Raw genomic sequence first — 27,625 nt, 5'->3', positions numbered from 1 at the left:
TTTTATTTGTATAAAGTTGGTGGTAATGTGGACTCTTAAATTTCTCATTTAGCAAGCTGAATCGTTTTTTAGTCAATATACTTAACGGTTTGTCATTTTTGTTGACATTTTCAAAAAAACTAGTTTTGGTTTCATTGCTTTTCTCTATAGTTTTTCTGTTTCATTTATCTCTGCTCTGATATTATTTCCTTCCTTCTGCTAGCTTTGGGTTTAGTTTGCTTTTCTCTTTCAAGTTCCTTCAAGTGTACACTTAGGTTACTAATTTCAGATTTTTCTTCCTTTGTAATGTAAGCTTTTACAGCTAAAAATTTCCCTCTGAGCACTGCTTTTGTTGCATCCCATAAAACTTTTAGTATATTGTGTTTTCACTTTCATTCATTTCAAGGTATTTCTAATTTCCCTTGTGATTTCTTCTATGACCCATTGGTTGTGTAAGAGTGTGTTGTTTAATTTCCACATATTTGTGTATTTTACAGTTTTCCTCTTATTACTGATTTCCAGATTCATTTCATTGTGGTCAGAGAAGATACTTGTACGATTTCAGTCTTTTTAAATTTATTAAAACTTGTTTTGTGGTCCAAAAGATGGCCTAATCTTGAGAATGTTCCATGCGCACTTGAAAAGAATGTATCTTCTGTTGTTGAGTGTAGTGTACTGCATGTGGGTCTTAGGTATAATTGGTTTATAATATTGTTCAAATCCTCTATTTGCTTGTTGGTCTTCTGTTTATTCTATACATTACTGAAAGTGGGGTATTAAAGTCTCCAACTACTAATGCAGAACTATCTATTCTTCCCTTTAAGTCTTTCCATTTTTGCTTCATATATTTAGGGGCTCTGTTGTTAGGTGTATATATGTTTACAATTGTTATATCTTCCTGATGAATTGAAACTGTTATCAATATATAATGACCTTCTTTGTCTCCTGCAACCTTTTATGACTTAAAATTTTTACTGATAATAATATAGGCCACTCCAGCTCTCTTTGGTTATTAGCATTTGAATGGAATAGCTTTTTCCATCCTTTTACTTTCAACCTCATTGTGTCTGTATCTAAAATGAGTCTCTTATAGATTTTATATGCATGGTTGATTTTTTTTTTAATCCATTCCGCCAATCTTTGCCTTTTAATTAGGGAGTTTAATTTAAACTCCCTAATTTAGGGAGTTTACATTAAAGTTTACATTTAATTTAATTTAAGTAATTACATTACTTAACTTAGGGTCTTTACATTTAAAGTAACTACTGATTTAAAAAAAGGTTTTATTTCTGCCATTTAGCTGTTTACTGTATGTCTTATATGGTTTTTGTTCCTCAGTTTCTCCATACTGCATTTTTTGTATTTAGTAGATTTTATGCAGTTTACCATTTGATTCTCTTCCCATTACTTTCTTGCATATATTTTAGTTATTTTCTTAATGGTTACCATGGAGATTACAATTAACTTCTTAAACTTCTAATAGCCTAATTTGAATAACATAAACTTAGTTTCAATAGTATACAAACACTACATTCTGTACATCTCTATCCCTCTTACTTTATATTGTTATTATCACAGATTACACTTTTACACATTACGTGCCCATTAACAGATTTATAATTGTTGTTTTATACATTTGCCTTTTAAATCATATAAGAAAAAATGAGGAGTTACAAACCAAAAGTACAATAAAACTATCTTTTATATTTACCTATGTAGCTACCTATACACATGATCTCTTTTTGTTCATATGGCTTTCAGTTACTGTCTAGTGTCTTTTTATTTTAGCCTGAAGGACTCTTTTCAGCGTTTCCTGTAGCAGAGATCTACTAACAATGAACTCCCTCAGTTTTTGCTTATCTGAGAATATCTTACTGTTGACTTCATTTTTGAAGGACAGTTTTGCCAGATACAGAATTCTTGGTTGACATTTTCTCTTTCAGCACTTTAAATATGTCAGCCCACTGCTTTCTAGCTTCCATGGTTTCTGATAAAAATCAGTTATTAATCTTACTGAGGACCCCTTGTAGAGTAGAGTTGGCGTGGAAAAGTGGGAAGATGGTAGAGGCTTTGGAGAACTCAGGCTTCAAATCCCAGCTCCACCATCTGCTAAACATTAGGCAAATTCATTAATCTCTCTAAGCTTTAAATTCTTCCTTTACAAAATGAGTTTAATATCAACTATTTATCAAAGTTATTTCAAGGGTTAAATGTAAAAATACAAAAAGTGCCTAGTACAATAGTGAGAACATTACTAAATATTCAAAATTTTCACAAATTCAGGGCCTGGCACATGGAATCCATTCAATATTCATTGAATGAATAATTCACTCTGAGACAAGAAACCTTCAATGTCATTTCCAAAGGAAGTATATCAAACCGAAAATACGTGAGATATTATTTTTAATCCAATTATTGCGCCAAATACAGGTAATTACCACCTTTTTCTTCATTTTATACTCTTTAACTTGGATTCCATCTATGCCTTAAAACAGATATTCTAAAGCATGTAAGCATGTCATCTAATAACATCAAAGGGGAATTAAAAACCTCATACTGACCTAAACTGCATATTGTTGTTACCTAAAGCAAAATTTGGTACAAAATTTAAGTAACAAAAGAATAAATTAATAAAATGGCTGACCACAGCAGTCCAAGCACTCACTACAAAACACAACAAAGTTAATTTATCAATTATAACCACAGCACTCTAGTTAACTAACCCAAATAAATATTCACAGATACATAAAAAAGATGATTTTAGTCTCTGAGCATTCTTTTTAACAGAACAATCTTTTAAAGTGTTGCTGCAAGAAAACATTTTGAGTTAATACGAGTAAAATCATTTTATAGATGCTTAAATTTACCTGTTTGAGTCCTTCATCAGTAAGTTTGTCCTGGTTGCCTACATGAACTTTCTGAAGTAAAGGACAGTGAGAGGCAACCGCAATAATAGAGGTGTCAGAAAGTTGCTTACACCTGTATGCTGTATACCTAAGAAGTCCAGGACACTTAAATGCTAGAACACATACGCCAGTATCAGACATACTGCGACAATCAGAAATGTTGATTTCAATTATATTTTGACTTCTTGATGCAATTTTTTCCAATAATTCATCAGTGACCTATTGAAAGAGAAAAAAGTAATAAATTTAAACTTTTGCTAAAAGTAGAAACTTAACTCTCTATTCTTCTATCAAATTTTCTCCAATAAGTAACATAATAATTAGATTATACCATGAAAACCACAACTGAAAGAAAACCTTCTTACTTAATATTAAAGCATAACAAGAACAGTGGTGTAACAAAAAATACATTTGGTCTTTGTCTCCAGTTCCTGGAACAGAGCCCCTAAAACCCTTGGAATTTACTGAGTGATAGGAGTGTCTTTTTTTACTTACAACAAGCCCCTTTTGACCACAACTGAGTTTATACTGATGAAATGACTTAAGTTGGGGCCCCTAGATAGCTTCAGGATGAGGGCTGGTCACCAGAAACACCAAACTCCACGTGATAGATGGTGGAAACTTTCAGTTCCACCCCCGACTCCCTGGGAGGGGAGGGGAGCTGGAGATTGGCTTATAAAAACTCTCGAACAACAGGATTTGAAGAGTTTCTGGGCTGGTGAACACACCAAAGTGCCGGGAGGGTGATGTGCCTGGAGAGGGTATGGAAGTTCCACACCGTCTCTCCCCATACCTTGCCCTACACATCTTTTCCATTTGGCTGGTCTTGAGTTGTATCCTTTATAATAAACCAGTAAACATAAGTATTTTCCTGAGTTCTGTAAGTCATTCTAGCAAATTATAGAACGTGAGGAGTGGGTTGGGGAAACTTCTGAATTTATAGCTGTTCAGTCAGAAGTACAGGTGGCTCTTGGGACTTGTGACTGGCATATGAAGTGGAGCGAGTCTTTTGGGACTGAGCCCTTAAGCTGTGAGGTCTGCACTACCTCCAGGAGTTAGTATCAGAATTGAACTGAATTGCTGGACACCAAGTTGCTGCAGAATCTGTTGTTAGAATGGAAAAAAACACCATACATTTGGTGTCAGAACTAGTATCAGAAAACACCAAGCAAGAATATACGTGTTAGTTCTCATTAAAAGCCTAAAAATCTAACCTTATTAGGAAAACTTACTTTAATTAAACCTTCAAAGTCACCAGAAACTCCCCACAAACAAAATTGTATTGAGATTTTGAATGTTTTGGTTTCTATTTTTCACCCAGCAAATAGTGTATATCAGTCATCATGACATATGAATCTTGAGCTTTTACACTTAATATTAGATGATACCTACCCACAGTATACAAATTTCAGTTGTTTTGCTACTTCTATCAGAATACTATCTCACATAACTAATCCATAACTTAGAAAATATATCATTTTATGTATCAGCACACCAAAGACTACATACAAATGTCCATATCAAATAGCTTTTCTCAGAAGACTCAAAGCTAAATATTAGTAACCTTAAAATTCATCAGGTGAAAAACTCATATGGCCACCTGAACTTTTTTTTTTTTTTTTTTTTTTTTTTTTTAAAGATTTTATTTATTTATTTTTCCCCCAAAGCCCCAGTACATAGTTGTCTGTCATAGCTGCACATCCTTCTAGTTGCTGTATGTGGGATGCGGCCTCAGCATGGCTGGAGGAGTGGTGCCTCGGTGCGCACCCGGGATCCGAACCCGGGCCGCCGGCAGCGGAGAGCACGCACTTAACCGCTAAGCCACGGGGCCGGCCCTGAACTTTTAAAATAATAATAAAAAAATCAAACTCTACATAGTCCCTGCTCAATCACCATATTTCCAAAAAGAGAAAACAGAGTTAACATTATTCAAGTCCTTTGAGTAAAAATAACAGAGAGAAAATGAACATGATAAAATTTAGAATGGAAGAAGAAAAGAACTGGAGTATTGAGGAGCGCTTGGAGTAAGAGCCAAAGTTGAAACTATCTTTATCTATGTTTACTGGAAACAGCATTAATGCAGACATTTCCCTTCAAAGCTAAAACTCTGTCATACCTCTACTTTCATTTTTTTTCTTTTTTCATCTTCAGACCTAATTACCAGCAGAGGGGAAAAGCTATTCGTAGTCTGAGTTTGTAACAAATAGCTCAGACATCCAAGAGTAATGAAGTGAAGAGCCAATGGATTACTTCACATTACTTCTCTCCACTCTAGCAGCCACAACTAACTAAATACTCACCATTCTCCCTGGACACAAATTTAATGAACCCAGGCAGGTCAACGACTCATTCTGTAATTGTTTTAACCTCTTACCAATGAGGCAGAAAAACAAAAAGAAAACTTATACACAAATGCTCAGGAATTTGCTTATTTTGTTTAAAGTGTATGTGTTATAAACACACACACATACTACCAGTGGTGTCTTGGAGTTAGCTTTTACCATCTCACAAGAGCCTATATAGTGTATACCTCTTTCCAAATTAGTAACATCACACTGGTAGCTTTCAATTGGCCATGGTGGAAGTATTCGTACCACAGAAACTGACAAATATTACAAATCAGGGCTTTTTATTTGTCCATTTGTTACTGAAAGCCAGTTGTTAAACATTTACCAGCACACCACTACTAACAATATCATGGAAGGATTTAGGGTAGGTTTAGTACTCCAATAAAATCCTTTTCTTATTGGATATTTTTATATATTTCCAATGCCAAGAACCGACAACCAAGTTCAAAGGAAGAATCCAAAAAGTCCAACAAATTGTTCGCCATCATCGGTATTAACCCTTTTTTCCTAATTTATGCCACCATACGAACATATTGGGCAGCTGGGCAATGGAGAGTATTAGAAAATTCATCAAAAGAAATACTAAAAATACATTATCTTAGCCCACTTTGCTTCCATTTCTTCATTTAAATAAATAGTATAAGAATACTATTACTAATAGTATAATAATAATAATATATTAATAGGAATAATAATAGTATCAATTTAAAGTTGTTGGGAGGATCAAATGAACTAATATGTATAAAGCCTGCAGAACAGTACATGGCACATTAGCAGTACTATATAAACATCTGCCATCATTTTCTACTATTAAACTAATATTCATGATATGGCCCCTAAAAAAAAATGAAAAATTTAAAAACTTCTTCTAAAAGGTAATCAAAAAAAGAGAAATACAAACATGACTAAGACAAAGAAGATTAAGAAGCAACCCAAAATTACCAATCCACACTAAAAAATATCTTTTTCACCGTAAGAACCTAGCTATAACTTGAATTCACAAAAAAATATTACTAAAGTAGAGAGTTTATAAATTACAAATTAGAGTCATCTGAACTATCTTGAAAAACTACAAGTGATTTCTGAAGGGGAATTAAGATATTTTTTGAGGAGGTCAAATTGAGTGTTTCTCAGAATTATATTCCATACCTGCTGACGACTACTAAGATCCAGCTGCTTCCAAAACTGGAAATCTAAACAAAGGTCACGCCAGTACTTGCAAACCAATGATGCAGAAAGGCAACGCTCATCCAGGGATAAATTGGAAAATATCTGTGAATAAAAAAGGAACCATATAATATGTGCTAAACATTATAAAGGCACAATAAAAGGTTTTTATTAGTTAAAAAAATTAACTTATTAAAACCGAAAACCGTCTTGAAGACAAGTGGCCATTATTAGAAGAATCATTGTTATGGACTGCCCTAAAGAAAGAAGTATGGTACAGGAGTTAAGAACATGGACTAATGTTACCCTTTATGCAAGAAGAGGGGGGTAGCAGAGCAGGGGGATACTAGCGTGTGTGTGTGTGCGCGTGCGCGCGCACGCCAATACTAAAAAGAAAAAGATTGGAAGAATAAGCCAAAAACTAATTTAAAAAAAACGCTTACCGGGGCCAGCCCGGTGGCACAAGCGGTTAGGTGCGCGCGCTCAGCTGCAGTGGCCCAGGGTTCGCCGGTTCGGATCCCGGGCGCAAACCAACGCACTGCTTGGCAAGCCATGCTGTGGCGGCATCCCATATAAAGTGGAGGAAGACGGGCACGGATGTTAGCCAGGGCCAGTCTTCCTCGGCAAAAAAAAGAGGAGGATTGGCAGATGTTAGCACAAGGCTGGTCTCCTCACAAAAAAATTTAAAAAAAATTTTTTCAAAAAAAAAAAAAAAACAAACGGGGGCCGGCCCAGTGGCACAAGCAGTTAAGTGTGCACGCTCTGCTGCGGCAGCCCAGGGTTCGCAGGTTCGGATCCCGGGCGCGCACGGACGCACCGCTTGTTAAGCCATGCTGTGGCGGCGTCCCATATAAAGTAGAGGAAGATGGGCATGGATGTTAGCTCAGGGCCAGTCTTCCTCAAGGAAAAAGGGGAGGATTGGCATCAGATGTTAGCTCAGGGCTAGTCCTCCTCACAAAAAAAAAAAACGCTTACCTTTAGGGGAAGGGAGAAAAGAGTAGGAAGGGGAAAAGGATGAAAGTAAGACTACTCTGAAGGTACCTAGTTTTATAGTTTTGACCTTGGAACCAGGTGAACTTTTTATATGATTTTTTCAAAAAAGAAAAACCAAAATAAATCATAAAGACATTTTAACTTTATGGTATTTTTTTCCAGAAATTCATAACCTCAACCTAATCCTGAGAAAAATATCATATATACCAACTGTGGGACATCCTACAAAATACCTGATCTGGACTCATCAAAAAATTCAAGGTCATGAAAACCAAGGACAGGCTGAGAAACTATCATAGACCAGAGGAGAATAAGGAGAAATGACAACTACTGCAATCTTGAACTGGAAAAAAGACATTAATAGGAAAACTGTATCAATGCTGATTTCACAGTTTTGGCAAATGTACCATGATAACATAAGATAATCAAATTAGGAAAAACTGAAAGCAGGTGAGGAGTATATAGGAACTCTGTACTATCTTTTGCAACTTTTCTAAAATTATTCCAAAATGAAAAGCTCATTTTTAAAAGAGTTTTTAAAAGTTAGAATCATAAAAAGATGGTAAGGGTCAGGGTTAGGACCAATAACAGATTTTTAAGAATTAAGAGATATATCAACAAATAGAGCGTGTGGACCATATTGAGATCCTGAATTGAACCAACTATACGAAGATACTTCTGAGACAATCAGATAAAAATGAACACAAAATAAATATTAAATAATTTAAAGGAATTATTATTCACTTTTTAGGTTGTGATTATATTGTTATATCCATACTGTGGTAATATTTTTTAAAAGCTATTATCCATTTTAGATACATACTTTAGTGTTTATGGCTGAAATGATATTGATATCTAGAATCTGCTTTCAGACACTTTATCAAAAACAAAATAAGTTGGTGAAAGATGGATAAAACAAGAAAGGCAGAATATTGAAAACTACTAAAACCGCTTGAATGATACATGGGGGGTTCACTACACTATTTTCTACTTTGGTTTATATATGAAAACTGCCATAATACTAAGCGAAAATTTTAACAAGAACATGTGCTCCAACACTAAATTGTTTTATCCTAGGTTTGAATCATGACTCTACCATTTATTATCTATGTAACCTTGGGCAAATTACTTAACTTCACTGTACCTCAATTTCCTCATCTTTAAAATGGGGGTAATAGGGCCGGCCCTGTGGCTTAGTGGTTAAGTGCGTGCGCTCTGCTGCTGGCAGCCCAGGTTCGGATCCCGGGCGCACACCGACGCACCGCTTCTCCGGCCATGTTGAGGCCACGTCCCACATACAGCAAGTAGAAGGATGTGCAGCTATGACATACAACTATCTACTGGGGCTTTGGGGGGGGGGGGAATAAATAAATAAAATCTTTAAAAATAAAAAAAATAAAATGGGGATAATATATTATTTACTTGATAGAGTTATTATGAGGACTAAACGAGTATAGCTCAAGTTTTTGGAACAATGTCTGGAACAAAGTGAGTAGTATATAAATGATTCCTATCATAACTATGACCTAAAATGATTTACTTCTATGCAGTCAAAAGTTGTAGACAGCTAAGCTAGAATCTCTACTATGTTTAAATCTTGTGCCTTGGGAAAACAACTGCCTTTCTTTCACAACTACTTTTTGTCCTCCAAGGGACTAGTGAGAAGTAAAAAATATGCATAAGAATCACCAACAAAGATGGAGTTAAGCCCACTATAGCCTCTTACTCCCACTCACGACAACCGGACAAGTACGTTCTGGACAACACACTAAAAGCAATTACCGCAAGACTCTAAAAAGTTAATAACAGATGGAGTGGGGAGGTGGAACGGAACTTGAAGAATGACCAATAACAAGGATGAGTTTCCTAGATTTTTTTTTCCTTTTATCTCCCAGTGTGGAACTGAGGCTGGCCCCTGTACAAAAGCATACAACAGGCACAACCAACAAAAATACAGAGAAAGCCATCTTTCTGGATAGAGGACCAGGAAAACGGGCCTCTGCAAGACGAAGAATGAGAGAAGAGTCCTCACTTTGCGTTTTCTTTTCTTTCCCTTTTCTATTTTCTCCCTACTGGCCATGTCCTAAATGCAGCCTCAGTCGCAGTGCTGCAATGTGGCAGCTGTGCAGGCACCTAAAACCTCGAAGATAAACCCATCTTTCTGGCTAGAAGAACCAGTAAAAGAGACTCTGTGGGCCAAAGAGTGTGCAAGGAAACTCTATTACCATTTTCTTATGATTTCATCCTGAAAGTAGCCCCAGTTATGCCAAATTATACAGCAGCACAGGCGGCTCTAACTCAGAGAAACTCCACCTTTCTAGCCAGAGAACCAGGAAAAGGGGACTCTAGGTCAAATAATGTAAAGAAAGGATCAGAGAAGAGACCTGGAAAAGAAGACTCTTAATTCTGTGTTATAAAGTAACAAATAACCTGAGTTAACCAGAAACCTGCACATGTACAGAAGAAACCCAAAGCAGCGTAGCAGTTCTTTGAAAACTGAGCTAACGTCGGAATCACAGGCCAAGGAAGGTAAGATTGAAATTTCAGTTTAAACATAACATTGCTGATCCCTGGCAAATTTGATAGAAGACATGAATCTAGACATTCATAAGCTCAATGAACTCCAATAAAATTAACTCAAAGAGAGCTACACCAAGACACATTATAATCAAATTGTCAGAAGACAAAGAAGGCACCCTGAAAGCAGGAAAAGAAAAGCAACTCATCATGTACAAAGGACCCTCAATAAGATTAACAACTGATTTCTCATCTGAAACCATGTAGGTCAGAACGGGATAACATATTTAAAGTGCTGAAAGAAATCTATCAAGCAAGAACTCTTTATCTGGCAAAACTATCCTTCAAAAATGAAGAAGAAATTAAGATATTTCCAGATAAACAAAAACTGAGGGAGTATGTCACTAGTAGACCTGCTTATAAGAAACGCTCAAGTGAGTCCTTCAGGCTGAAATGAAAGAGCACCAGCCAGTAGCTTGAAACCACATGAAGAAATAAAGAATACCAGTAAAGGCAGGTATTGATGCAGGTAAATATAAAATTCAGTATTAATGTATTTTTGGCTTGTACTCCTTTTTTTCTACATGATTGAAGAGACAGGGCCTGCCCCGTGGCTTAGCGGTTAAGAGCATACGCTCCGCTGCTGGCGGCCCGGTTCGGATCCCGGGCGCACACCGACGCACCGCTTCTCTGGCCATGCTGAGGCCACATCCCACATACAGCAACTGGAAGGATGTGCAGCTATGACATACAACTATCTACTGGGGCTTTAAGGGGAAAAAAATAAATAAATAAAATCTTAAAAAAAAAAAAAAGACAACTACATAAAATAATTATAAATCTATGTTGGGCACAAAACATATAAAAGTATAATTTGTGACAATAACAACATAAATACAGGAACAAAGTTTTTATATACCATTGAATCAAAATTTGTATTTGTAGTATAAGTGCCTAATATTAACCATTTTTTACTCTAGTGTGTCTGACATTAAGCTTTTGATTGCCAAGACATCCATTTCAAAAGATACCAATCTTGAATAAACATATTGCCAGCTGTATGACACAGTTACTAGCAAAACAACCAGACAAGGAACTAGGCCACCTCCACCCAAGAAGGTCCCTCTCTCAGAAAGGCCTGGGTAACCTAGATAACTGACCACTAAGCAATCCCATTTCTCCCTTTCCATGCCCTCCCATGCCCTAATTCCTGCTCTTATGCTTTAAATTAGCCAATAAAGAGGGAATCCACAAAACCCTAGACACCCCACCCTTGACCCCTAATAAAAGCAGAGGTCCAAGTCTGCACACTCTCTCTCTCTACCCACAACCTGGGTGTGCAGGCCTCAGGTGTACCATATACCCTCCAGGATCTGTGAGTAATAAATCTTGTTCTTCAAAGTCCGTTGACGGTTTCTTGCTGAAGTGCATCCTGCGATCACAATAATAACCACAAGAACTGGCCCAGCCATAATCAGGGGCCTCTGTGGGGGAAATGTCTGTGGAGCTCACTATGAGTGATGTGTGCCTAGGAGAGCACTGCAGGGAGAGCACTGCAGGTATTTCTGACCTAGGACACTACCATCAATAGGTTTGAGATCAACAGAACAGTATTAATTCAAACTAGATTGTTATAAATTATGATGTTAATTATAATCCCCAGGGCAACTACTAAGAAAGTAAGTAAATTATATATTATATTTATTTATAATATAACATATATACTATATATATATAGCAGAAGAAAGTAGTAGAAGAAGGAAATCAAAACAGTACACTAAGAAACATCTAACACAAAGAACAGCAATGGAGGAACTCATGAACAAAAAACATAAGACATAGAGAAAACAAAATGGCAGAAGTCTTTCCTTATCAGTAATTGTATCAAATATAAAAAAATTAAATTCTCCAATTTAGAGACAGAGAATGAAGGAATGGAACAAAAAACATGATCCATTATATACTGTCTATAAGAGACTCACTTTACATCCAAAGACATACACAGGTTGAAAGTAAAAACATGAAAAAATATATTCTATTCAAATAGTAACCAAAAAGAGAGCTGGAGTGTCTACACTAAGGTCAGACAAAATAGGGCCGGCCCCGTGGCTTGGTGGTTAAGTGAGCGCGCTCCACTGCTGGCGACCCGGGTTCGGATCCCGGGCTCGCACCGACGCGCTGCTTCTCTGGCCATGCTGAGGCCGCGTCCCACATGCAGCAACTAGAAGGATGTGCAGCTATGACACACAACTATCTACTGGGGCTTTGGGGGGAAAAAATAAATAAATTAATTAATTAAAAAAAAAAAAAAAAAGGTCAGACAAAATAGACGTTAAGACAAAAATTGTTAAAAGAGACCAAAAAAATTACAGAATGATAAAAGGGTCAATTCATTAAGAACAATTATACACACACACACACACACACACACACACACACACACATACATGCATTTAACAACAGAGGTCCAAAATAATATGAATCAAAAACTGAAAGAATTGAAGTGAAAAATAAACAGTTCTACAGAAATACTTGCAGACTTCAACACTCCCCTTTCAATAATGGATAAAATAACCAGACAGAAGAGAAACAAGAAAACTGAAGACTTGAACAAAACTTAAACCAACTAGGCCTAACAGATATTTATAGAACACTCCACCTAACAGCAGAATATACATTCTTCTCAAGTGCACATGGAAAATTCTCAAGGATAAATCACGTGTCAGACCACAAATCAAGTCTCAATAAATTTTAAAAGACTTAAATCATACAAAGTATCTTCTATGACCACAATGGAATGAAAGTAGAAATCAATAAAAGAAGGAAATCTGGAGATTTTACAAATCTGTGGAAATTAACACACTTGTAAATAATCAATGAATAAGAAGAAATCACAAGGAAAAACAGAAAATACTTTGAGATGAATGAAAACAAAAACACAACATACCAAAATTTATGGGATTTACCTGTAAATACTATATGAAAAAAGAAAAAAGATCTCAAACCCAAATAACCTAACCTTCCTCAAGAACTACAAAAAGAAGAGAAAACCAAACACAAGCCAAGCAGAAGGAAAGAAATAAAGATCACATAGATATAAATGAAATACAGACTAAAAAATAATAGAGAGGGGCCAGCCCTGTGGCACAGTGGTTAAGTTCCATGCATTCCACTTCAGTGGCCCGGGTTCACACGTTCGGATGCCAGGCATGGACCTACACCACTCATGAGCCACACTGTGGCAGCGACCCACATATAAAGTAGAGGAAGACTGGCACAGACATTAGCTCAGGGCTAATCTTCCTCAAGCGAAAAACGAGGAAGACTGGCAAAGGATGTTAGCTCAGGGCTAATCTTCCTTATCAAAAAATAAATAAATAAATAAATAATGGAATCAAATGAAACCATAAGCTGGTTCTTCGAAAAGATTAACAAAATTGACAAACCCTTAGCTAAACTAAGAAAAAAGAGAGAACACTCAAATTACTAAAATCATAAATGAAAATAGAGACGTTATTATCCACCTTACAAAAATAGAAGGAATAATAAGAGAATATCATGAACAACAAATTACACAACCTAGATGAAATGGCCAAATTCCCAGAAACATACAAACTACAAAAAACTGACTCAAGAAGAAATAGAAAATCTGAATAGAACTATAATAAGTAAAAAGATTGAATAATAACCAAAAAACTTCCAACAAAGAAAAGCCAAGGACCAGAGGGCCTCATTAGTGACACGCTTAAAGAAGAACTATATCAATCCTTAAATTCTTCCAAAGTTGGAGAATGAGGGAACACTTTCTGACTCATTCTATGAGGTCAGCATACCCTGATACCAAAGCCAGACTCATACATCACAATAAAACTACACTGGGCCAAGACCAACGTCCCTTATAGATGCAAATATCATCAACAAAATATTAGCAAACTATCCAGCAGCATATTAAAAAGATTATAGACCATGGCCAAGTAGGATTTACCCCAGGAACGCAAAGGTGGTTTAACATGCAAAAATAAATCCATTTAATACACCATGTTAAGAAAAATGAAGGTTTAAAAAAAATGACCATCTCAATCGATGCAGAAAAAGCATCTGACAAAATCCAATACCCTTTCTTGATAAAACTACTCAGAAAACTAGGAATAAAAGGAAACTTCCTTAACTTGATAGATGGCATCTATGAAAAACTCACAGTTAACATTATACTGAATGGTGAATGACTGAACTTTTTTCCCCTGAAATGAGAAACAATACAAGAATGTCTGCTGTCTCCATTTCTATTCAACATTGTAGTGGAGATTCCAGCCTGCACAATTATGCAAGGAAAGAAATAAAAGGCATCCAGATTAGAAAGGAAGAATTAAAATCTTCTCTATTCACATATATCATGATCTTATATATAGAAAATCCTAAAGAAGACACAAAAAAATTTTAGAGCTAATATGCAAATATTTCTCAACACTAGCAATTAACAATGCAAAAACGAAATTAAAAAAGCACTTCCATTTACAATAGCATCAAAAAATAGTTTTTTTATAGTTTGCATTTCTTTATATTCGAGATTCCTTATTTGTTGGGTCAATGTCATCATATTCTCCTATAATTTGAATAATGTTTCTTTCCATTCTTTAACGTGTTTATAACAGCAGTTGGAATTTTTTGTCTGCTAAGTCTAATACCTGGGATCACTGAGAGTCGGTTTCTAATACTTTCTTTTCTCTCAGACTGTCACATTTTTCTGTCTCTTTACACATCTCATAATTTTTCCTTAAAAACTAGACATTTTAGATAATATACTGTAGCAACTCTGGAATTTGATATATTTTTCAGAATTTTTTTTAAATTTTAATCTCCCTGGCCTTAAACTGTGGAATCTGTCTCTCCTGCAGTGTGGATGTCTCCACTCAAGTTTTAATTCTTATTTATATTTTTTTAGCCTGGCTTCCTAGGGAGGTCATCCTCTATCTGAATAGCTTAGTTTTCAGCTAGTTATTTGGGCAAAGGTGTTTATTCAAACATCTCAAGCCTGCTCTTCAAAATCTGTGTGTGGGTTGGAAGAGCACATTCAAGGCTTAGCCAATTCTCAAGTCTTGGCCCTTGCTTTCTGCTAGACACTCTCAAGTCTCCCTTGCAAATGTGCATAGTTTCACAGTAAGCCAGGGATATGTGGAGAATTTATCCCTTTATGGTTCTCTTATTTCCAAGGTCTGCCTGTTAAATTCCTGGCTGGTCCCCCATTCATCTCAACTGGCACCACAATCTGAGACTTGCAAATATACGGGTTTTCCCTGTTTGTTTCCTACCAAGTTCACCACTTCTGGTTGACAAATATAGGTTTTACTCATTGCCCCAAACTGAGTTAGCCTCTCTGGCAGCAAAGCTGCAGATTTTCTGGGCCAGCCCTGATGGCCTAGTGGTTAAAGTTCCATGCACTCCACTTTGGCCGCCCAGGTTCGGCTCCTGGGCACAGAACCACACCACTCTTCCGTCAGTAGCCATGGTGTGGCAACGGCTCACATAGAAGAACTAGAAGGACTTACAATTAGAATATACAACTATGTACTGGGGCTTTAGGGAGGAAAAAAAAAGAGAGAGGAAGATTTGCAACAGATGTTAGCTCGGGGTGAATCTTCTTTTTTTTCTGAGTAAGATTCGCCCTGAGCTAACATCCGCTGCAAGTCCTCCTCTTTTTTTGCTTGAGGAAGATCAGCCCTGAGCTAACATCTGTGCCAATCCTCCCCTTTTTTTTTTTTGTCTGTGGGACACATCCACAGCACGGCTGGTGAGTGGAGTAGGTCCGCGCCCGGGATCGAACCAACGAACCCAGGCCGCCAAAGCAGAGTGCGTGGAACTTTAACCACTACTCGGCCACGGGGCCAGGCCCTCAGGGTGATATTTTTTTATCTTTAAAAAAATAGATAAATAAAACATTTTTAAATAAACAAATAAATAAAACATAACATTAAAAAAAAAAAAAAAGCTGCTGGTTTTCCAAACTCTGGTTCTTGCCAAGGGTACTGGGGGAGGGAGGCACAGTACGGGCCTCATGCAAGAATCCTGTAGACTTTCAATGCTGTAGACTTCTTACCTGAAGCTCTAGCAGTCTTCCTAAAAATAAATGCTTGTCAATTTGTTGTCTGCCTTTGGCCAGTTTCCAATACCCAAACAGTTTGGGGCAGTTTTGCCCAGGTGTGTGTGTGTGGGGGCAGTTTTGCCCAGGGGTGTGTGTGTGTGTGTGTGTGTGTGTGTGTGTGTCTGTGTGTGTGTGTGTGTAGAAGATTCACCAAACTCTTCACATGGCCATAACTGGAAATCCCTCTCTTGTGGATATTATTATGCTCATCCTCTTCATTTTATAGATGAGAAAATAAAGATTCAGAGAGACTAGATCATTTGTTTAACGTTAAAGGACTATATGGTTTTAAAGAGCTAATTTGTCCCTTAACAAATAGAAGATACGTGGAATGTGGTCAATAGAACCAAGAAGCACCTCGTTTAAAATATGTCTGACTTTGGATAGTACCTTCTCTGGACGTTAGTTTTCTCTTTTGTAAAAGTGAGAAGATCATCATAATCCACAGATAATTGGCTAAATCTAGGTGGATCTGGATGAGCCTTATTTATCCAGGTGAAAGGAAATTTAATAAATGGGTGAAGGGAAGATAAAATCCGGACCAGTGAAGATGGATAAAAGTAAAAAGGCAAAAGACTAAGCTGAAATACCAATGCATATTTATATAATAGATCTTTGCATATGGTTTGCGGCAGGCAATCTGCACAGTGGCCCCCAACAATCCCACCTCCTGGTATTTACACCTGTGTAATCCTCTCCAGTGAGCTGGATTTATTGACTCACTTCTAATGAACAGAGTACCGCAGAAGTGACAGAATGTTACTTCTGAGATTAGGTTAAAAAAACAACTGTGGCTTCCATTTTGGGTGTTCTTGGATCTGTCGCTCTGTGAGGAGCAAGCTGCCATGTTGTGAGTAGCCCTACCGAGAAGACCACATGGCACAGCGGGGAACTTAGCATCTGGCCAACAGCCAATGAGGAACTGAAGCCTACCAACAATCACATGAGTAATCTTGGATGAGAATTCTCAAGTCCCAGTCGAATAGCCCCAGCCAATACCTTGATAACAGCCTCATAAGAGACCCTGGGTCAGAGACACCAAGCTAAGCCACACAGGGATTCCTAATCCACAGAAAATGCAAAATAATAAATGTTTGTGGTTTTAAACTGCTAAGTGTTGGCATAATTTGTTACACAGAAATAGACAACAAATATTTAAATATTCCTGCTCTTCTTTCTGTCATTAAAATGCTATCTCACCTATATCCTAACTCATCAGAAAATACTCTCCCCCAAACTGATTTCTTAACTCATTTAAATAACAAACATCTGTGCACATGTACCTAGGTTTCTGTGGGAGACACTAAGACATGAGATTTGTTCATTGGCTTTAAGATTATATACTCAAAGACATTTCTGAATTATCTTTGAAAAATCTGTGATTCAAGAGAAAGAGCATTTCAAAGGTTGCTTTGAAGAAAGAGAACACAGGTCTGTAAAGGATTGACCCGGAACAACGTTTTTGTTGAATAAAGAAAACTACCAAGGGAAAAAATGACACTGAATAAAAGTAGGATGGCACTTGCATCAAGCCAAGAAATATGCTTACTTTAACACAGGCCTGTTAGCAATGCCTTGAACATGACAGAAGTTCAAGTTAAGCAGGTATTCTAAGGATGCAGAAGACCCAGGGATCTATCATCTTATACCTTGTTGCTCTTTCATCACTGCCCTCATTTATAGGATGGAAGATGGCTTACTTTTATAATCCAGGTGGTCCAGCCCTGAAAAAGGGAAGAGGAAGGAAAAAGGACAAGCAGCTGCTTTTTATGGTATGACTTGGAAGTTGCACACATTGATTCCACTCACATCCTATTACCTAATATTTAGTCACATAGCCAACACCTATCTACAAGAGACACTGAGAAAGTCTCTAATTAGGTGGTCATGTGCCTAGCTAGAATACGGTGGATCCTGTTACTAAAAAGAATACGAAGAGAATGGATACATTACTGGGAAACAGCAGTGACTTCTAGTCAGAACCTGGGTTAGAAAACTTAAAAAGCTTTAAAAAACTTTGAAAAGCTTAATATTCTTGATCTTTAGTGGCAGATCTGGACAATACAACTAAACTATTAATTACCAGAAAAGGTACAAGTCATATTACTGATATAATCTGAACTAATCACTAGCAGGCTGATATCTAAATATTTCTAAGCCTCAAAAGGTTCTATTGAGTAAGGCAGTGGTATAACATATCAGAAGATACTTCAGACTGAAGAAACTTCCAGAGATCACATTGTTGCTTAACACTTGGTCCTACTTATCCCACAAAACCTCATAGTAGTTCAAAATCAACCAAAACAACAGCTACGTTTGGCCATTGCCTGATGAAGAGATCTTATCTGCTATCAGATATTACTACAAAAAGGAGTGAAGGTTTATGAGTAGGCAGGCTGCAGGCAAGTTATAGAAATATTTGAAAAGAAACAAATCTGAGTAGCTATTGTACACTATCTTCTGTGTGTCAAAGACCATGCTAGGTGTTGTGAAAGATACAGAGGCATTAAAGATGCAACACAATATTCCTGACTACATATTATGCGATGTCATTTATATGAAATTTCTAGAAAAGGCAAAACTATAGAGACAAAAAGCAGATCAAGGGGCAGGGCAGGAGCAGAAACTGACTGCAAAGAGGCACAAGGGAACTATTTGAGGTGATGGAAGTGTTTGTTTGTTTGTTTTTGTTTCATTTTGGGTTTTTTTGTGAGGAAGATCAGCCCTGAGCTAACATCCATGCCAATCCTCCTCTTTTTGCTGAAGAAGACTGGTCCTGAGCTAACATCTGTTGCCAATCCTCCTCCTTTTTTTTTCCCTTTTTCTCTCCAAGGCCCCAGTAGATAGCTGTATGTCATAGTTGCTGTATGTGGGACGCCGCCTCAGCATGGCCGGACAAGCGGTGCGTTCAAGCGCGCCCGGGATCCAAACCCAGGCCACCGGTAGCAGAGCGTGCACACTTAACCACTAAGCCACGGGGCCGGCCCAGGAAGCATTTTAAAAGTTGATTGTAGTGATGGTTGCACAACTGTATACATTTATTTAAAATCAAACTGTACACTTAAAATGGGTAAATTAAACACAGTTGTTTTTTTAAAGTCCATAAGCTCCATATTTCTATTATCTATCATCTTTCTTCCCAGAACCTGTGAATTCCTGTTTGAGAAAACACACACCATACATTTTAATGAGGAACTAAGCAGCTAATATCCTGTAGATTCAGAAATTCTAGTAAGTCTTCTCAGAATTAACTATTTCAACTAAGTTCAACTTTTCTGGTCTTTTCCTATGTACATCATATCTTGCCTCTTTCTTAAATATTCTATCTATATTGCCTGCCAAAAGCGTGAAAGTAAAATTCACTAAATAGTCTGCTGAATAAAGCACCATTTAGAAAAACAGAGGCATAAAACACATTTCCTGTACTTTTCTAACTATACAGCCTTACCAGGGAAGTCACAGATTCTAAAACTATTTCCTCAGCTATAATTTAAAATAATTTCTCACAATTTAATTATTAAAATTTAAAGCACAGCAAACTAATAAAATCTCAACTGTTACTACATAGAGTGTTACTCTATAGCACAGTAAGGTATTAAGAAATTTATACAAGAATAAGTTTTATTCTAAAGCCAGTCACAGAATTCATTGACACACAACTTTTTTTTTTTAAGTATTTTGGAAGGAGATACTAGGAAACAATGCGTCCTTTTGACATATCTCCATTAGTCTTTGAGCACTTCCTTACATTCTGGTGCAAAATATTCTAGGCTCTTGGACTTTCCCTGTCCCAGCCCTGGAATCAGCCATTTCTCCAAAGATGACTGATTCCTTTTAGTGGAGAATGGTACGTAGAAGCTAAGATCTGGATACTAAGTGTTCACACTCATTGTTTTTGGGTATTGCTGCTCCAAGGCTCTCTCAATCGGCAGAGCTAAGTAATGCATGTATGTATATATGTATTTAACCAATCTCTCATAACTGCTGCTAGCTTCTTCCTTCACATAGATGCCCTTACCATACCAATAACACTCCAAATTGGCCAAGACTTGGGCAAGACTCTTGATAATCATAAAACAGAACATTTAGCCTAAGTTAAGCAACTTTTTAAGAAACTATCATGTTAATATTAAGGGCTTCCATATTTGCCTTCACTTATCTTCCCTTACATTCCCTATCATTTATACAGCCTGGTACCCCAAGTTAGCAAAGAATGGCTCAAGGTTACCTGCTTGACAGCTACTCATTACACGGCACCAGATTTTACAGACTTCATCAAATGAGAAAAAAACAAATTTCATCTTTTGGTAGCCTGATTAAGTTAATTGAGATTACTTGGCATTTTTCAACAAAGAAAAATCTTGAGCCTGACTTCCCAAGGACACTCCATTTCAGCACCGACTTAAACCATCCCTAGAACTCCAGAGACAAACCTTCTAGAGGTTATCTGGTACTGGAGCCTTAAGTCAAGCATTCATGAAATGCTACTTGAACTTACTTCCTATTACCCACTAGTAATCTACATTCAAGTTTTTAAAAAGTATTACTTTTTTTGACTCCCACTTCCATTGCTTTCATCCTTATTTTCATATCTGAAAAAAACTGATCAGATACATAAGCTTTCCTCCAAAGCACATTTCTCTTATAAAACTCTTCCCTGATCACTGAAACAACCTGTTGGTAATAAAGCTATAAAAATAAAAATTTAATACCTACTGACACATTATCAGGGATGCATGCCTGGTAAGGTGGTTTTCTAATCATAGTGATGGATCTTGGATCTCTCACCTGGTTTCCTTTGGAAAGAAATAGGTCTGCTGACAGAGAGCAAGATATCTAAACATACAACACACAAAACCTCTAAAATTTAAACATGGATCTCAAAATACCCAGTTACTAAAGAAAAATATTCTACTGCTATCATTTGGTAAAATTGCTACACAGTGGTTCCACTATATAAAAATCTAATTGCAGTATCAGTAGTCAGGGTTGCTTAAAAGTTACAAAGGCAACAGGTAGCAAAGACCGAAGCTACCTCATTTGATCCAAAACAATCCATTAACCAGTCAAAGAGCAATTGTAACAGGCTTAAGTACTTAAGAAAATGCTATTCCCACAGTTGACCTTTGAAGAGCCATTCCCTGCTTCTCAAATTTCTTATATTTAAAGACCACAACTCAACCCTACAGACCCAGTTATAAAATTAGCCTCTGACTCATAATGGCTTAGAAGTCATCTGGTGTAAGCTTCCCCCCGTCTCCCCAATTCAGGAATCTCTTTCATAAAATCTCTGAGAGAAGATTACTCAGGCCCTCTTATACAATATGTTGAAACGATCTCTAGACCTGGAAACACTGAGCTGGGTTTCAGCCCAGGGTCTGCCATTCACTATCTAAAACGTCTTGGGATAAGTCATTTCACTTCTCCAGGCCTGCTTCTTCATGCATAAGAAGTGGCGAGTGACCAGATGACCTCAAAGGTCTCTTCCTGTTCTGAAGTTACATAATGATTTCCAGGGAGGCCCACTAATTCCAGAAAGAACTCATTCCATTTTTACACAGCTCTTATTATTAGAAAGGACTTTCTCAATTTCTAAAAATACACATTTTTCAACCCTGAAATTCCACCTCTTGAAATCTACCCTAGAAAAATATGACCACATGGGGCCGGCCCCGTGGCTTAGCGGTTAAGTGCCTGTGCTCCACTGCTGGCGGCCCGGGTTCGGATCCCGGGTGTGCACCGACGCACTGCTTCTCCGGCCATGCTGAGGCCACGTCCCACATGCAGCAACTAGAAGGATGTGCAACTATGACATGCAACTATCTGCTGGGGCTTTGGGGGGAAAAAATGAATAAAATTATAAAAATTTAAAAAAAAAAAGAAAAATATGACCACCTGTGCATAGAAAACATCTATTAGCATTGTTTGTAGTAGCAATAAATTGGAAACATCCATTAATAGAGAAATTATGGTATAATAGTATATGCAATAGTTAAAAAGAATGAAGGAAATCATATACTTACTAATAAGGACACACCTCCAAACCATACTGTTAACCAAAAAAAAAAAAGAAAATTACAGAACATGCACATTTTGATGACACTTATTAAAAAATCTATGAAGACTTAGGGCTTTCTGCAATGATAGAAATGTTCTGGATCTGCACAGTCCAGTTGGGCAGCTGCCAGCCACATGTGACTATTGATCTCTGAAATGTGGCTACTGTGATTGAGAAACTGAATTTAAAATTTTATTTATTTATGTTTTTGTGAGGAAGATTAGCGCTGAGCTAACATCCACTGCCAATCCTCCTCTTTTCGCTGAGGAAGACTGGCCCTGGGCTAACATCCTTGCCCATCTTCCTCTACTTTATGTGTGACACCTGCCACAGCACGGCTTCAAAAGCAGCGCCTAGGTCTGTGCCCAGGATCTGAACCTGCAAACCCCCGGGCCCCTGAAGCAGAGCAGGAACTTAAACCACTACACCACTGGGCCAGGCCCAAATTTTATTTAATTTTAACTACTGTAAATTTAAATAGCCACATGTAGCTAGTGTACTCAACAGGTCAGGTCTAGAAGAACTATCTAAACTGGTAACAGTGGTTAGTTACCTCTGGAGAGGAAACTAGATGGGAGGGTAGGGGCGAACCAAGGCAAATTTTTGCTTTACCTGCATTATTTAAATTTAAAGCAAATAATACTTAATACTTACAAAAAAATTTTTCTCTCCCATTTCTCTCCCAAACTCTCCCTCCTCTGCACACTCTTTTTTACAGCTATGGTAATTTCTGGTACAAAAATGCAGCAATACAATTATAAAGACTATTGACTCATTATCAGGGGAGCAGGCCAAACTTTCTAAGAATGTTTTCCAATGGATTTGTGCCTCTTTACGCAACAACCCTTCTAATACTGTAAAAAAAAAAAAAAAAAGTCAAAGCTCCTTAAGTCTTCTTTTCTCCAAGCCAAACACCTCCAGTTCTCACCAGAAATAGAGCCGGAACCCTTTCACCATCACATAGCTCTATCATGGCTCAAAACAATAACTCAAGGGAGGATATAAACATTTCTTAGAGACTTCTCTTAGCGGCATGACATATGCACCCAGAGTCTCAGCCCAGACTTCCTAAACACCTAGTCATTCCTTCGTTCATAAATATTTACTGAATGCTACTAAATACCAGGCACTGCACTTAGGGGAGGGGACAGAGCAATGAACAAGATCTATGTCGATAGAGCCTCTGTCCTCAAAAAGCTTATCCTTAAAAGTTCTACTTGGATTGGTAAACACTGAAAAACCTCGATTTCAATTCATTCCAAACAATCCAACTCACTTCATGCTGAACCACTAGGACCATGAGACCCACAAGAGAATCTTTATTCAAGCTTCTAATACAAAGAATGGAAATCTACATAACATGTGCAAATACTCCGACACAACAGGGCAAGTCCAATGGGTATTTCTCATATGTTCCTCAGACCAAGTTTTCAAAAGTCCACAGCAAAAATGCGAGAAAGAACAATGTAGCTGATAGAATAAATTTATTCTATAGCAATTCTCTTTATTATGAGATCATGTCCTTCCTCCTTTCTTCTTTTTATATTATAATGTTCTCTACCTCATGAAATAATGATTTAGGTAGAAAGTACCTGGTTTCCGTTTTGGTTTGGTTTTAAACAGTCTTACTTGCCCAATAACAAGACAGCAATCAAACCTCTATACCAAATATTTGTTGATATTTTATTTGTCCATGTCATCCACTGATTTAAAAGACTCAAGCAAGTTCCTTCTGCCCTAAAAATGCACATCCTGAACACACACAGGAACCAATTACTCCGCCAACAAGTACACCTCAATAAGAGTTAAATCATTACCTACTGACACAAGGAAAAATTAAGCTTTCCCATTCTTTTGCTGTATTATTCACAAGAACATTAATATCACAATAAAACAGACCCAAAAATCACAGGATTATAGATAGGCAAAAAGTCTAACCAAACAAAGAAAGTATACTGGTGACACTAACAAATGGAATTGATGACAGTTACTTCAATAACAATAAAAGTAGCCAAATTTTTATCTAGGTTATTTTTGGCTAGTCTTAAATATCATCCACATTGAAAAAAGAGGTTTATATTTATTAAGCTCCAGAAAGGTGGTGGGGGGGGGGAGTTGGGGGAGATGAGAGAAAATGAGGAAAAATAACTAACTTGTTAATAATAACTTAATACAAACTCTACCACATAATTAAGTTTGTCACTAGCATCAACAAAACTGCAAAATTTACTTGTAGTTCAATGTGAGACAAAGCTCCCACAGGACACTCACCTCTTCTCCACTGGCCCATTCCCCAACAAAAAATACATCTGTCCTTACCTTCTGGTAATCTGTATGCTTTTATGTAAGGGTTAAAATGTAGAAAGGCAATACAACACAGCACAAACAACAGGGTTTTCAAGTCAGGCAGGCCTAAATTCCCTAGTTCAAGATCCAGATCTACCCCCTACTTTCTGCGTGTGACCTTGGACAAGTCCTTCAACCTCTTCAAGCTCCACTAGACTGTAAGCTCCATAAGAGCAAAGACAATTTCCGCCTGACTGACTACTGTAGGCACATAGCGCTGAAATATCAGTTTCTTCTTGTATAAAGTAAAGATGTTTACGATATTTATCTCACAGTGGTAAATGGAGGATTGAATGAGACATTATGTATATAGAGCTCTGGCACAGTGGCCTGATCATAGTAAACGCTCAATAAAAGTTAGCTGTTATTGACATCAACTAGCAACTACCAAACCTCAAAGTACTGTTTGAAGACTTTCAAACACTAATATGTACACAAAATTTTTACCCAGTAAGTAAAAATTGCTCAACTGATGAAAATATTTCACAGAACACCTACGAATAGTTTCTAAACCCCTGGGCTGGGAATCTAATGATAGATGAACTCTGAATTGTGCCTAACAGACCCAAGTTATTAAAAGACATTCAGTAGACTCCAAGTTTTTCTACCTCAAAAAATAGTCCATAAGCATCCTCCCCATTGGCTTTCCAATCTACCCTTCGGACCTCTCTGGCTGTCAGGGAACCCCCTCCTCTGCGCTCAGGGGGAGGAGAGAGAAAATCTCCGAGGTGGGGGGCCGGGGTTGAGGGAAAGGGCGCATCCCTGCGCCACTCGCCCAGACCCACCTTGAGCAGGATGGATGGCGGCAGCTGATTGATGTCTGGGGTTTCAGGGGGCGCCTCCCTATGACAGTCACAGGGGTTTTCGGGGGTCTCCTGACAGTCCGCGTCGCCGCATTCATGCTGCTGCTGGGCAGGCGAGGGGGCGGTGCCCCCCGCTCGGACGGCGTCCCCGCCGGCCTCTGTGGGAGCAACTTCGGAAGTGGGAGAGGAGGGCGGGGGGCAGAGAGGCTGCGGCGGCTGCTCTGGACCCTGGCAGCAGCCGGCGTCGGGGGGCCGCGGCGGCGAGGCGCCTCCCCCGGCGGGTCCTCCCCCGCCGCCGCCACCGCCGCCGCCGCCGCAGCCCCCACCGCCGCAGCGGGGCTGCTTACAGGGGGTGCAGGCGGGGACCCCGGCCCCCTTCCGCTTGCACACCATCTCGGGGGGCGTGGGGGGCTCGGCTGGCGGCGGGGTCGGCCCCCGGAAGAGCTGCACGGCGGCGGGCGGCCCCAGGAAGCGCACGGGCCCCACGCTGGCCAAGAAAAGGCTCCGGCCCTGCTGCTCCCAGGCGGCAGCCGCAGCCAGCCCCAGCTCTTTGCAGCAGGAGGCAGGCGACGAGGCCGAGGCGGCGGCAGCGGCGGCGGCGGCGGCCGAGGAAAGCAGGAAGCGGCGGGCGGCGGCGGCGCAGTCCTCGGCAGCCAGGGCCGCGTAGCACCGCGCCAGGTGCTGTGAGGAGGCAGCCGCGGCGTAGGCCCCGTCCCGCGGTGGCGGCGACAGCGGCGGCTCCTCCTCTGAGCCGGCGGGGGCGGGCGCGCCGGGGCTGTGCACGATGAAGCAGAGCATGCAAGGCCCGCGGAAGAAGCAGTCCCGGCTCCGGGGCGCCGCCGGCTGAGGGGGCGCCTTGGCCGGGGTCCGGCGGGGCAACCTGAGGAGAGGACGGCGGCGGCGGCACCAGCTGCAACAGCGAGGCCTCTTCTGGCTCGGGCGGTTACGCGGCTCCTTCGAGAGAAGGTGGCCCATATAGAAGGCCCCGGGGAGAGGGACCGGGACGGGGAAGTAGGGAGGCCCGGAGAGGCGGACTCCCGGCAGCGGGGCAGGCCGCTCGCTGGCTCGGCCTCGGGCCCGCGGCGGGGTCGCCCGCCCTGCGCACCCACGGGCACACGCGCGACGGTGGGGGGTGGGCGTCAGATGCGGGCCGCCCCGGCGCCCGACGGGGGCTACATGCTTTGCCCAGGGAAGCCGGGAGAACGATGGGCGCGAGCTTTGGGGACGCGACAGAGGGAGCGAGCCTGCCGCCTAGGCGACCAGTCCGAGCCTGGCCCGCCGGCTCAGTCAGTCAGTGCGGCGGCAGGGGGAACGCGGGGTCCCGCTCGGACCATTTTAACTGCGGCTCCGCCGGCGGCGCGCGCGCCCGCGACACAGCTCGAAACCGCAGGAGCGCGCGGCCCGCGCGGGGAGGGGGCGGAGCCGGCGGCGGCGGCGCGCTCGGGGCGGGGGCGCGGGCGCCCGGCTGCTCACCCGGGACAGCCGCTAGGCAGGGACTGCTGGGAAGAAGCGGGCCGGCGAGGGCGCGGGGCTCGCGGGGAGCGGCGCACGCACCTCCCTCCGGTCGCCCAAGGTTTCGCGGAGGCCGCTAGGCCCACGCCCCTTTCGTGGGGCGGGAGGAGACGCTTCCGAGCCAGCTGTGTGACATCCGTTTGCACAGCCGCGCTGACGTCTGTAGGTGTAAGTTCAAGAACTGCCATTGGCCGGGAGCCGCTCGGCTCTTCCCCTCAACCCCCACCCCCGGTCTAGGAGACCGAGGCTCCCAAGGAGCCGTAAAGCCGGTTCCGCCGGAAGGCCTACCTGGGTCCCGGCTGCCTCCAGTGGAGTGGCAGATGCGTGGCCTTTGGAGGGGACGGGCCTGTGTTCTTACGTGAGGGGCTTATTGGTAGTGCAGCACTGCCGTGTTTCTCCGACTTGTTTTCGTACTTGTTGCTTGTGGCAGACTACTGACTTTTCATAACTTTAGTTCAAAATGAAAGCATATATCAAATTGCCTATACATATCAGAAAGATAAACAGTTTCTCAATCCAGTGAGTCATCCAACATCCCAGGCTACAAGCTGTAGATGACTTTTTCGTCTGCACCCTCGGAATCCCAGCTATCCATCCATCATATATTTCAAGAATGATTGTGCTGTGCCTGCTATAAGATAGACGGTTCTAGGCGGACCTTGGGGACCCAGATGAGAGAGAGCAAATAGGCTTTGGAGACAACCCGTTAGAAGGTTTGACTATGATACCAGAGAGAGAGGGCAATTTAACAAAGCGGTGGCTGGTGTTGAGAGGTTAGCTTTCCCAAGGGAGAAATTGGAAGAGGCTTAAACACAGATGGGAATGAGCCAGTATAAAGGAAAACATATGGATACGAG

The 27,625-nt window shown here is 40.0% G+C and overlaps 1 protein-coding gene across 2 annotated transcripts in view; it reads right to left on the bottom strand.

Annotated features, from left to right (window-relative positions):
• Positions 1-26,383, bottom strand: part of FBXL17 (F-box and leucine rich repeat protein 17) — a 479,183-nt gene extending 452,800 nt beyond the window's left edge. For both annotated transcript variants that reach the window (XM_004420327.3, XM_087429949.1), the window contains exons 1-3: positions 25,239-26,383; positions 6,383-6,505; positions 2,847-3,104 (exon numbers count right to left, since the gene is read on the bottom strand). In XM_004420327.3, the coding sequence (XP_004420384.1) occupies positions 2,847-3,104; positions 6,383-6,505; positions 25,239-26,231 (1,374 nt within the window). In that variant the 5' untranslated portion in view covers positions 26,232-26,383. The remainder of the gene's footprint in view (positions 1-2,846; positions 3,105-6,382; positions 6,506-25,238) is intronic.
• Between the last annotated feature and the right edge of the window lie 1,242 nt (positions 26,384-27,625).

This window comes from Ceratotherium simum, chromosome 4 (genome assembly GCF_057802395.1).
Source record: "Ceratotherium simum simum isolate JZ-2026a chromosome 4, ASM5780239v1, whole genome shotgun sequence".
NCBI classification, from domain to species: Eukaryota; Metazoa; Chordata; class Mammalia; order Perissodactyla; family Rhinocerotidae; genus Ceratotherium; species Ceratotherium simum.
This window is presented reverse-complemented; position numbering and strand designations above follow the sequence as displayed.